This window comes from Saccostrea cucullata, unplaced genomic scaffold (genome assembly GCF_032062105.1).
Source record: "Saccostrea cucullata isolate Sc308-1 unplaced genomic scaffold, CSIRO_AGI_Scuc_v1 ctg2044, whole genome shotgun sequence".
Lineage (NCBI taxonomy): Eukaryota > Metazoa > Mollusca > Bivalvia > Ostreida > Ostreidae > Saccostrea > Saccostrea cuccullata.
In genome coordinates, this window is record NW_026926081.1 from 91,722 (window position 1) to 105,299 (window position 13,578).

At 33.9% G+C, this 13,578-nt stretch overlaps 1 protein-coding gene across 2 annotated transcripts in view; it reads right to left on the bottom strand.

The window, feature by feature from the left end:
• The window catches only part of LOC134270694 (uncharacterized), an 87,615-nt gene extending 80,629 nt beyond the window's left edge, over nucleotides 1-6,986 (bottom strand). Inside the window, exon 1 of one of the 2 annotated variants that reach the window (XM_062752943.1) lies at nucleotides 6,328-6,986. In XM_062752943.1, coding sequence (XP_062608927.1) covers nucleotides 6,328-6,336 — 9 coding nt within the window. In that variant the 5' untranslated portion in view covers nucleotides 6,337-6,986. The remainder of the gene's footprint in view (nucleotides 1-6,327) is intronic. The other variant, XM_062752944.1, reaches the window with a different exon arrangement.
• Nucleotides 6,987-13,578: the final 6,592 nt, after the last annotated feature.

Below are 13,578 nucleotides of genomic sequence, written 5' to 3' on the forward strand. Positions count from 1 at the left end.
TGTAGTCTTTTACAATTTTAATTTTTCTTTGGGATGGGTGGGGGTGGGGCTTTTGTCAAAAAATTCATGATTTAATTAGGTCTATTTCTCCAAATTGTTTTGTGTGTGAGATAAAAATAATCATGCACTGTCTATACACTTACTTATAGGAAATAAAGTGACACTTGATTTTAAGGGTACATGCTAGAATCAAAATGTAAATTGATAGAACAGAGTTAGCTGCAGATCTGTAGCTCTCCGAAAATTATTGATACACCGGAGAGCTACAGAGCCACCCATTGAAAAAACTGTATATTTATTGCGCACAAAAAAATGCGCTCGGTTCTCGATTTATTTCTCCATGTTTTTAAAGCTGTAATCTCAAAATATTAATAACCGTGTGTTCCTAACATATTCTTTGACTCTTTCCACAACAAAACATTCCTCATAATTGTTGTTAATAGCCCTCCTGGCCCTGATATTGCAATCATCGGACATTTCACTTGTTTATACTGCCATTTTGGTTTCAAAGATAATTCGGTCCAATATGCTTCGTTCAGATGTCAACTACGAGAGAACTTGATATTTATTGATAGAGAGAAAAGATACTTTTGAAATCTTCCATTTTTTGCAATTGAGGTAAGAATTTGGGAAAATTAATCAAGAATCGAGCGCACTTTTTTGTGCGCAATAAATATACAGTATTTTCAATGGGTGGCACTGTAGCTCTCAGGTCTATCAATATATATTTTTTCGGAGAGCTACAGATCTGCAGCTAGAACAGAGTGACAACTATTAGCAAAGATATTTAAATTTGGAAAAATAAAACTTTAATTTGTATTGTTTTATTTGTGCTGTATTAATAAGTGCTATCAATATTATAACTATAAAAAAGTATTTGATAATCATTTATTTTCACGACAAAATGTCGCGAATTTAAAGCTTTGAAAATTAATAAGTGCTGTCAATATTATAATTAAAAATAAAGTGCCCCGCCACAGCATGATACGCCCGTCAAATATATTGTTCAATAATCATATCAAATTGGTAAAGGTGCAAGAAAATCGGGTAACCTTGATTAACAGATTGACACAGATTTCAATGATCTAATTTCCATTTCTTATCATGTTTAAAATATTGTACATTTATACATCTCTAAGAGACTTACAGTGTAGGGATTAATTATAACAAATAATACATCATATAATTCTAAACTGGCTGTGTTAGAACTTAACAAATATCCATCTGCAGCTTTAAATTGTTAATCGCATATTTTATGGAATAATGGAAATGCAACAAAAAAATCAAAAATAAATTATTCTTTAGACTATAAAAGTCTAAGTGGGACATGACTGCAATTTGTTGCAAATATATAAAAATTGAAATGTAATTTTTTTTCAATGAACACATGTATAATTAGTTTTCATTATATTATAAAATACTAATTTAGTTTCCATACACTAAAACATCAATTTGTTTTAATTACATTACACCAACTGAAAGATCTTTATCTGGACGATAGCCATCAAGAACTCTTAATTAAAACAAGCAACTATGAGGCCATTTCTTTTTGCCCAACTCCCAAGAGATTAAAGATAAAGATAACAGCTTCATTATCAGAGATCTGCTCTACCAGTTAGCTCCTGACAATAAACTCATTAATTTCTTTCTAATTTGACATGCAAATTTCTGCTATCGAAATTTTTCTTGACTAGTGCTTGATAATTATGCCCATGGGACAAACTGAATTCCTCTCAAAACATTAACATTTGTTACAGATTGCTGTAAAGTATATGATGAAAAAATAAGTTTTTACTTTCAGATTTAACATTTTTAAATTAGGATACAACTATATTTTTACATTTGTTAGGATTATGAAATTCAAAATTTTAAAGACTTAGTTTTTAAAAAAAATTCACTGAAATTTAAGGTCACAGTGACCTTGAAATAGGCAGCGACACACCTTCTACCTAAGATGTATAATTTTGCCAAGTTTGAAAGCTCTAGGTCTAATAGTTTTCTAGCTATGAGCCGGAGAGGATTTTTCCATATTTGGCCATAGCATCTTTATTAAAGGTCAGAGCGACCTACTTTTTGTGCGCGACACACTGTCTACCCAAGAAGTATCAACTGTCAAAGTTTGATAATCCTAGGTCTAATAGTATTCAAGTTATGAGCCGGACACGAATGGACAGACGGACAGCTAGACAGACGGACGGACATGAAGCCTATAACATAATACGTCCCGTCTTAAGATGGGCGTATAAAAAGTATTTGATAATCATTTATTTTCACGACAAAATGTCGCAAATTTAAAGCTTTGAAAATTGTTGTCACGCACAAAATCCCCCATGGGAATTTTCAAAAGTTGGCATGTATGAGGGCAAAATGATACAGTTTGGTGAAATATGACATAAAAGTAATTGTTTATATTATGTCATTTAATTATCTATCAACAAAAACTCCGCCAAACGTTATTATTTTGCCCTGCAAAATTGTAGTACCGCAGTTATCGTGAAGGGGCTAATGATTTAGCTTAACTTGGTGTACACCAGTGTAAAAAGTAGCAATGTACACCTGCATATTCAAGTTTTAAAGTGAAAAAAAAAACAATAAAATGCATTAGGTATGGCCAGGTAAAATTAATCTTTAGATTCTCATCCTAATTTGCTCAAAAATTGGGGCCAGTAGGCGGATTTTATTATTTATTTTTTATAATTGTTTAATTGTAAGGCCATATAAAATTGAAATTCTGGTTCTCAGGCCCGCGCGCATCCGTTTTGAGGTAGCCGCATTGCTTATTTTATTGTATTTTTGATAAAATAAAAAGTTGGTATTGCGGAGACCAATCCGGAAAAAAAAATTCCGACCTCAATTGTTTCCTAGTTTAGTATTCAAATATCACATCCGGTAGCCATTTGCAATGAGATTTTGGCTACTTCGTTTGAAAATACAATCGAGGACATTACCTACGATGTTTACACGCTGATAAGCAATGGTTAGAGCAGAAATTTTGACCAGAAATGGAAAGTATATCTGTGATTAAAAAAATTATCTTTATGTTAAAGAAAATTCGAAAACTAAAATTAAAAAAATACCTCCCTCATCTACTTTTCTGCCAATAAAATGATAAATAAAATGCCCCCCTCCCGCATCTGTTTTGAAGAAAATTGGCCTGAGAACCAGAGAATTAAATTTAGATAGCCTAAGATCAACAAAACATGGACTCTTCGTACACATTTTTCCATTAGGTTAATGCCATTATGAATAGATTTTATTTTTTTCGTATTCTTTTAAATATATTTAAAGAAAATTCTTGCTTAAATTATTTGATATTTATTGTTAATTAACTGTTCAATTTATTGTAATAAAAATTCAAAGAAAATTCTTTAAAAATTAAATACTGAAAGTCGAGTTCTGAGTTGTTGTCAGTAAATTCACCCACGTACCAGTATGTAAAATACTCTCACAAAGAAATCAGTATAAAAGCATGTCGTGTGAGGAGACGTACTTTTATGCTGTCTTTTTGATACCAGAGTGCTTTTCATGCACGACTCACTGACAAAAATTCAGAACTCGACTTTCAGTATTTAATCTTTAAAGAATTTTTTGAAATTTCATTACACAAAATACTTTGCTCAAGGTATTTGTAATACCTTGAAAAAGCTACATAGCTTTATCAAGGTATATACCTTTATCGAGGTATTGTGCTGAACCTGTTATGAGGAGTTGTGCTGACAAAAAAAAATAACAGGACTGACAGACTGACACTCTGACGGACGGGTCAAAAAACTTGATATATAGGCCTACCTCACGCAACTTGTTGTGTGGGGTATAACAAGCGCGCCCCAGAAAACACATTCTTTAGCCAGACATCTTTACATGTCTCTGGTTATCCTAACACCAGGTCCAGGAAAATCACTATATTTAGCTATATAGCTAAATCTACCTATATAGCTTTATTTAGCTATTTCAGAGTAAATTTCTGTTTTATGAAAAGCAGACAAAAAGTCGCATAATGAGGCAATATTAGTTTTCAACTTTGAAATTGACTGAAAACAATTCACCAATAAAATGCCACGCCACAGCATGATACGCCCGTCAAAAAAATTACATTTAACTTAAAACAGTTTAGAGTGCAAGAAAATTACGTAAACCTTGATTCTAAAATTTCCATGATTTTTTTTATTCCTTAAAATATTTGTTTATCCATCCCCTGTGGTGTAGGCATTAATCATAACAAATAACATCATTGATAGATTTCTATACTCGTTGTATTAGACCTTGTCAAATGCCCATCATATTAAACAATATCAAATTAGTCTTAACAACTTAATCTATACCAAATTAATTTTGAAAATAAAAGGCTGGCCATCAAATGACATATGCTATCTAAACTGACCAGCAGTTCTTCTGTCTAATTCCCAAAGGATACAGATAAAAAGATGCTAGCTAGCCTTCCTAAATTGAACTCATTAATTAATCTTTGACTGGATGCTTGTCTACTCATTACTATAGAAGAATGAATCTGCACTATCTACCATAAAATATTTTTAAATCATATAATTTAAAATACTCAATGATTTTTTTTTTAACATTTAATAATGTCAGAAAGGTTTTCTATGGAAAATGGACATGCTGATTCCACCCCTATGAAATTAGTTTTTTAAATTAATAATATGATATATTATTAGATTAGTTTATTATGCAATATCAAATTAGTGTTAATTACTTTTTTCATCAAATTCATTTTAAAACTTAGGCTAGACAACAAGAGCTATTTTTAATCCACCAGGCTTACCCATCTGCCTAATTCCCAAAGGGATATAGATAACAACGATGCTCTCCAGTTTAGCTCCTCACACTAAACTCATTAATTTCTCTCTAATTTGACATGCAATTTTCTGTTATCAGAACTCTTGACCAGTGCTTGATAATTACACTCATGGGAGACATGGGATTTCTCTAACATACATTATATTTGTTATAGATTGCTGCCAAGTATATGCTGAAAAAAATAAGTATTTTCTTGATTGTACACTTTTTTAATAAGGATACAACTAAATTTTTACATTTTTTAGGATTATGAAATTCAAAATTTAAAAGACTTAGTTTTTTAAAAAATTTCACTTAAATTAAAGGTCACAGTGACCTTGAAATAGGTCGCGACACACCTTCTACCCAAGATGTATACATTTGCCAAGTTTGAAATTTCTAGGTCTAATAGTTTACTAGTTATGAGCCGGACAGGATATTTCCATATTTGGCCATAACATCTTAATTAAAGGTCAGAGCGACCTACTTTTTGCGCGCGACACACCGTCTACCCAAGAAGTATCAGTTGACAAAGTTTGATAATCCTAGGCCTAATAGTATTGAAGTTATGAGCCGGACACGAATGGACAGACGGACGGACGGACGGATGGACATGAAGCCTATAACATAATACGTCCCGTCTTAAGACGGGCGTATAAAAACCCACTTATAAAAATGTTTCTCCTTCTGTGTAGTCCGAAAAATCTTACGTTTTCCTGGCATTTTTTACGATTTTGATATTTTACATGCCAGGAAAACGTCAGAACCGGCGTCATTATGAAAACTGGGAAATCGCCGCCTCCAACTGGAGGCAGCATTCTCTGGTAGATTTTAGATACTTGCGAACTGAATTAAATTTCAAAGTCAAAAGTTATCAATAGTACAGTACTTAAAGAACTTACCAATATAGTTTTTATGGTTCATTTATGCAATAAATACTCCGTTGAAAAAGGTTTTATCACACTGTCAAGATTTTTCTTCATTTCGTGCATTTTAAAATCTTGCATGTCCTGTTACAAAATGTGGAGTGATATTTTCTTTTCATCAATATTGGTGAGTACAAGAGGCATTGTGCTTTGATAAATTCTGATTTCGGCATTTAGGTCCATTCACAAGTATCGAAAATCAGCTCCAGTTAAAGACGGCAAAATTCCCAGTTTTCATAATGGCGCCGGTTCTGATGTTTTCCTGGCATGAAAAATATCAAAATCGTAAAAAAGCCAGGAAAACGTCTGATTTTTCGGACTACTTCTGTGCAATTGCAATCTAAAATAAATCTAAAAGTTTTGGGGCTATGTTTAACAGTTAATCTGTGAGTAAGCATCTACTTTCACAAAGAAAACAGTTTTGGTCAACAAGATAATTGATTGGTAATAATTGAGCACAATGCAAGGCAATCACACTTAGTCATGCCTCACCGCACTTCCAGCTGTCCAAACAATAGAGATGCATTTTTTGGTTAAGAAGTGTTTAAAAGAGGCAATGTTTTTACTATCTTTTTCAAGAAGGTAATTTATCTAAAAAGCAACCTACCCATTTCATATTCAATATATAACAATAAATTAAAGAAGTTAGTCATCAGCCCGCCACCCGCCTTTTGCTTTCGGAGGGAAACAGGGAAAACCAGACTGCCTACTTTCGCTTTCGCTCAATCACTGTGACTGTCCTCTACATTTATAGGTAGCGAGAAGAACACGTCACTGGTTCAGATATGATAATAAGGAAAGCTGGATTTCGGTTCTTCGTCTTAAAAAGTCTTCAGTAATCTCAGTCCCTTACCGTGGTATTTTCTTTTTTATATCAATAAATGGAGGAGGGGGTACAATTTTCTTCTACACTCTGTATTTTTCCATGTTCCGTTCTTCTTTGGAACACACTCCTATCTCTCCTAATTTCTGTCTTATTGTTTCAACTAAAATACTGAACATGCATGAAAGTTTGCTTGAAACGAAACAATATTTTTTGTTTAAAATAAGAACCGTTTTCCGGATAGGTTTTCCTTTATATATTCCGGAGAAGACTTCCTACTTGTGTCTTATTGATGAATGCACGTGGTGAATATTTTTAGGATAATCCTGTGATTTTTCTAATTATTTTGTAAACTTGAATCCAAAAATGGGCAGAAAAAGAGATCCTACACAGGTAGTAAAATCTGGACCAGGCAGAAAAGCCCGAAAACAGCAGCCTCCGACTTTTAAGGGTCTATTAGAAGGTATGTTTTACATTCTCTACACTATAGTACTAAGATTTACTAGAAATATAGATCTGAAACATAGACAGACCTTGTAATTTTTAATACATATTTTGGGTAAAAATGTCCTTTATGTCTTAATTTTCTAACAAAAAAAAAAATGAAAGAATCAAATTCTGATTTTTAGCTCACCTGAGCCGAAGGCTCAAGTGAGCTTTTCTGATCACATTTTGTCCGGCTTCCGTCTGTCCGTCTGTCTGTCTGTAAACTTTTCACATTTTCGACTTCTTCTCAAGAACCACTGGGCCAATTTCGACCAAACTTGCCACAAAGCATCCTTGGGTGAAGGGGAATTTAAATTGTTAAAATGAAGGGACATATCCCCTCGCAAGGGGAGACAAAGATGAGAGCCTATGGGATATGTGAACAACTATGTACATGGGTCGAACATTTCCTGAGTGGACGAAAGCAGTGTGTACAAGTAAATGGTCATAAATCAAAATGGCATGAAGTCACAAGTGGAATTCCACAAGGATCTGTGCTAGGGCCTGTACTGTTTGTGATTTTTATAAATGACTTACCAGAGTGTGTTGAGTCAGATGTATTCCTCTTCGCAGATGACACGAAAATATTCAAAGAAATTACAGATGAAAACGATACTAAAGTAGTACAATCTGACTTGGACAAACTTTTCATGTGGAGCAAAACTTGGCTTTTAAAATTTCATCCTGACAAATGCAAAGTAATCCAAATACATAATAGTAACAAAACATGTGACAGTATCCAGTATAGTATGAAAAAATATGAAGGAGGTGATACAACACTAGAGAATGTGGATAGCGAAAAAGACATTGGAGTAACAATTGATAGCAAACTCAGCTTTGACAAGCATATACAGACGCAAGTCAACAAAGCCAACCAGATTTGTGGCCTAATAAGAAGAGCATTTATTCATCTTGATATTAAATCATTCTGTTTACTATTCAAAGCCTTAGTGAGACCACATATTGAATATGCGAGTAGCGTATGGTCACCGTACAAAAAGAAGGACATTGAAACCATAGAGAATGTACAAAGAAGAGCTACTAGAATGCTACCACAACTGAAAGACCAAAATTATGAAGAACGATTAAAGACTCTTAAATTACCAACATTGAAATACCGGCGTATGAGAGGAGATATGATCGAAACATTTAAAATCATCCATGGAGTTTATGATAAAAGAGTTACAACTACATTATTTCAAGTGAGTGAAACGCATGTTACTAGAGGGAACAGTTTTAAACTAGTGAAACACAGATGCAATAGAGACGTTCGAAAATATAGCTTCACCAACAGAGTCGTGGATCTGTGGAATAGCCTGCCAGACAATGTAGTGTTAGCAAAAAACGTACACCAATTTGAAAATAGACTGGATAAATATTGGGAACACCACCCTCTAAAGTTTGATTATACACAAGAGTACGGACCGCATACCGGAAGAGGACTAGTTATAATTCCGCAAGAAAAAGTAGAGCTGCCTATAGAGCACCAAGAGGAGCTGCGGGCAGAATCAACATAAGGTAACATAAGGTAACATAATCAAGAAAAGACAAAAATAGGGTGGGGTCATTAAAAAATCTTCTTCTCAAGAACCACTGGGCCAGTAAAGCTGAAACTTATGTGGAAGCATCATAGGGGAGTGTAGATTCTAAATTGTTCAAATCATGACCCCTGGGGGAAGGGCGGGGCCACAATGGGGAATCAAAGTTTTACATAGAAATATATAGGAAAAATCTTTGAAAATCTTCTTCTCAAGAACCACTAGGCCAGAAAAGCTGAAACTTATGTGGAAGCATCCTGGTATAGTGTAGATTCTAAATTGTTCAAATCATGACCCCCGGGGGAAGGGCGGGGCCACGATGGGGAATCAAAGTTTTATATAGAAATATATGGGAAAAATCTTTGAAAATCTTCTTCTCAAGAACCACTAGGCCAGAAAAGCTGAAACTTATGTGGAAGCATCCTGGTATAGTGTAGATTCTAAATTGTTCGAATAATGACCCCCGGGGGAAGGGCGGGGCCAAAATAGGAAATCAAAGTTTTTATATAGAAATATAGGAAAAATCTTTGAAAATCTTCTTCTCAAGAACCACTGGGCCAGAAAAGCTGAAACTTATGTGGAAGCATCCTGTTATAATGTAGATTCTAAATTGTTCGAATAATGACCCCCGGGGAAGGGCGGGGCCAAAATGGGAAATCAAAGTTTTTATATAGAAATATAGGAAAAATCTTTGAAAATCTTCTTCTCAAGAACCACTGGGCCAGAAAAGCTGAAACTTATGTGGAAGCATAATGGTATAATCTAGATTCTAAATTGTCCACATCATGACCCCCATGGGAAGGGCGGGGCCAGGATGGGGAATCAAAGTTTTACATAGAAATATATAGGAAAAATCTATGAAAATCTTCTTCTCAAGAACCACTGGGCCAGACAAGCTGAAACTTATGTGGGGGCATCCTGGCATAATGTAAATTCTAAATTGTTCAAATAATGACCCCCGGGGAAGGGCGGGGCCACGATGGGGAATCAAAGTTTTACATAGAAATATATAGGAAAAATCTTTGAAAATCTTCTCAAGAACCACTGGGCCAGAAAAGCTGAAACTTATGTGGAAGCATCCTGGGGTAGTGTAGATTCTAAATTGTTCAAATCATGACCCCCGGGGGAAGGGCGGAGCCACGATGGGGTATTAAAGTTTTACATAGAAATATATTTGAAAAATCTTTGAAAATCTTCTTATTAAGAACCACTGGGCCAGAAAAGCTGAAACTTATGTGGAAGCATTCTGGGGTAGTGTAAATTCTAAATTGTAGGAATCATGACCCCCGGGGGAAGGGCGGGGCCATTATAGGGAATCAAAGTTTTACATAGAAATATATGGGAAAAATCTTTGAAAATCTTCTTCTCAGGAACCACTGGGCCAAAAAAGCTGAAACATATGTGCCCATGGAAGGATCATGGGGTAGTGTAGATTTCAGGGTGGGGATGCATTATGTATAACAAGGGGGAAATCTGGTAAAGAACAGAATGGTCAAAGCTTCTCAGGTGAGCGATGTGGCCCATGGGCCTCTTGTTTTTATTTTCCGAAGCATCTTTGCAAACCAATGGTTTCACTACCTCCTCATAAACCCTTGGCATACTGTCCTGACAAAATAAGGGATTGTTTTTGTTACATGATCACAATGCACAGATTGCATCATTGACAGAAGTAATCAAAACACTGATAAAATATAGCTGCAGAATTGTAGCATTATGGTTTTATATACTGTGGTTTCATTAATATTTGTGGGCATCAATTTTCGTGGATTTAGTAAAAATCACAGTTTCGTGGATACGTAAATTCGTTGATAATGGTCCTAACAGACAAAAAAATTGTCTATATTTTCATTTTCTCTTTCGTCGTTATGCATTAGCGGGAACATTGTACCATTTACAATGTTAAGATACGTAGATATATTTTAAGAAAATTACTAACAGGAGAAAACTCTTAAATTATTTATTTATCTCCATTGGCTTTTCAAAAGTCAGAACCTTCAACAGTGAATTATTCCTTTAATTCGCAAGTGTGGAATACGGACAAAAATTATAATCACAAGAGTGGAAAACAGACAGTAATTAAGTTGCAACATGATATTAAAAGTAACAACAATTAAGTTTTATTTCAATTCACAAAATGGCGTTAGTAACTCATTTTCACATGCACGGCGTGTTTCGGGACTTGACAGAGACATCCAGACCCCATGTTTGAAGATCTCAGAACAAACACATTCACGTGCGATCATGCGTGATGGGTACAACATCCGCTTAAACAAGTAATATGAACGACAATAATTCAGCCATGAATGACAGGACTTTCGCAGCATACATGTATACCCATTACCTCATGTATAACAAAAATATGTTTCTAAGCAAACAGATAAAATTCAAATAGCATTAAATTGTGTTGATAATTTGTTTGAATTTAGCATGTTTAACGGCAGAGATTAATAAATTATCTCTATCAGATTTTTTATGTTACGGTAATTTGTTGTTTTCACTGTACAGGTGATAATTGGGGTTTGGACACTTAAATCATTTGAGAAAACAATTTAACACATTTACGCCTGATTATCATCTTATGCCTTTGGGGGGTATGTCGCTGATTGGTATATGCACTGAGTTGACAGATCTACGTGCTGTTTGTTTATCTCCATGCAAAACGTTTCACTAAAAAAAAAATTCAGATAATTATTTAAAATCATATCCTCATTTTTTAAAATAATTATTTAAAAAAAGGAAAAATAGCTAGGTCTTTAAAGTCGATCTATTGAGGAAAAAAGGGGGTAGGGGTAATAAATATATATCAACGAAAGTCGGAATGAGCTTTGAAAAGGTTTATCGTAAATCAAAATGAAGGCACCAAACTTCGTTGAACATTTGATTTCGTGGATCAACTCAACAACGAATCCATGAAAATTGGTGTTCCATGAATAATGATGAAACCACAGTATTACTCTTTCACCCTGTTAATACTGATCCGATAATGCACAAAATTTTCTTCATCCCCTAATTCCAGGCACATTTTTAAACCAATTTGTATATTTTTAACCCTTTATATGGCCTCTACAGGGGATAAACTGGCTTGATTTGAATTGTCTGGGAAATTGCTGAAAATTCTAATTCAACCGAGTTTATTGCTTGAAGAAACAACTATAAGAAGTTGGGAGTTGTATAAAATATACAGATTTATTTAAAAACATGTCTAGAAATATGGAGGGAAATTAAGATATTGGATGGCACCATATAGCTTTTCATAGAATGGCATGGTATACTTATCTTATGGATCGTTGTTTACGTGTACTTTTCATCTCCTGAGAGTAAAGATTCAAGATATATCCTGAACCCATTTACGAAAAACAATTGCTGATTGGTCAGACAATGTCAATCAACTCCAATCACAACTTGAGAAAAAAAAACAATTTTTTTTACAACTTGTCCAAGGGCTTATGAGGAAAGTAGAGTTTCAGAAACCTGTGGCTAGCCAAGATGTCTGGGGATCCAAACATCAAATTGCTGCACTCTTATCATTGTAAGGAATATGCCAATTACATCATCTTAGGCCTCTCTGTCAGAGGTTGAAAAAAAACCCTCAAATGTTTAACATCACTCGATGTAACAGGGTTTGACTTAACTTTAATAACTTGTACTAGACCGATCAGGCTTCTTTTGATACTTTAATTAGCCCCTGACCATAAAATCACTAGTACTAACCAAACATGCAAATTTATTTCTTTTTAATCGAGAATTTTAATGAGATAACCTCTGAACCCATATTTAAGAAAGACATCTTCTTCTGTGCATGCCAATTCTTTTGACAAACTGCTAAATGTTCAATAGTTCCCAGCCAATTGAGTTATCCAAGTATTATAAGCCTTGAAGAACATATATGATTGTCTTAAATATTATTAAATTTAAATCTGAACTATTAATTTTTTTAGTAACCATATTGAATGATACTAAATGATATTAGTTTTGACTGACTTTACAATTACTGTCATGACTTTAAATAGCAATAATTTTGTTTATGCTGGGATTTTTTTCACTCCTTTATGAGATATTTAGACACTTAATATCTACAGAAGTATGATGAGACATGGAAAGTTATTTCCATTGCTCATTGCCTGTATTTTAAGTGCAAGTTGATAAATGTTTTTTGTCTCTTTTTATATACCTAATGTGTTCTTTTTTTCATTTTTTAATTTTTTTTAAAATTTGGATCGCCAAAGTTGAATAACTAGGAGACTAATTGTTCTCTGAACAATTAACGGCTTTCCACCTTTTTTAAGTTTTCATGTCATTTGAATTAAAAAAAAAAAAAAAAAAAGATGAAAAAAAAAAAGTTTCTCCAACTGGGCTTGAACCTACAACCCTCAGTTTGTAAGTCGGACACGCTAACCATTGAGCCATCAAGTTGTACACAAGTAAGCGTATTTTGTAAACTAATTTATTTTTTGAAGGTGGAAGAGGATACCTGTAGTTTCGTAGGAAAGTACCGGTCAAATTTCTTAAAAAACTGAGATCTTGCCAGTTTGATGTGATATTGTATGTAGGAAAATGATTAGAATAATTATGGGACACATTTGCAGTGAAGCAATGACACTTAGCATATATAGAGTCGTAAAAGCGAAAGTAATACACGTGGTCAGTTGCAGAGGAAATTAAAAATCCCGGAAAAACAGTGAGTAAGTCATGGACATTTTTTCTACACTATATTGTATAAAGCGGGGTATCTGCAATTGATTTAACCTATCTAAATTGCGTGGAAATTTATTTGATATGAAAAATCGCTATTTCCGAGATTTAGATTTAAATCTAAATAAAATTAAAATAAATTCCATACACCTAAGAAAGCAAGAATACTTGGTATTAAAATGTCGTAATAGAGCAGGAGAATCGAATGATATTAACAATAATTGCAGAAATAGCCAATACGAGTTTTAATTAATTTTTATGCTCAGCAATAACTTAATTTCAGACAGAAAAAAAGTGCAGATTTTGCCGATATTCACTA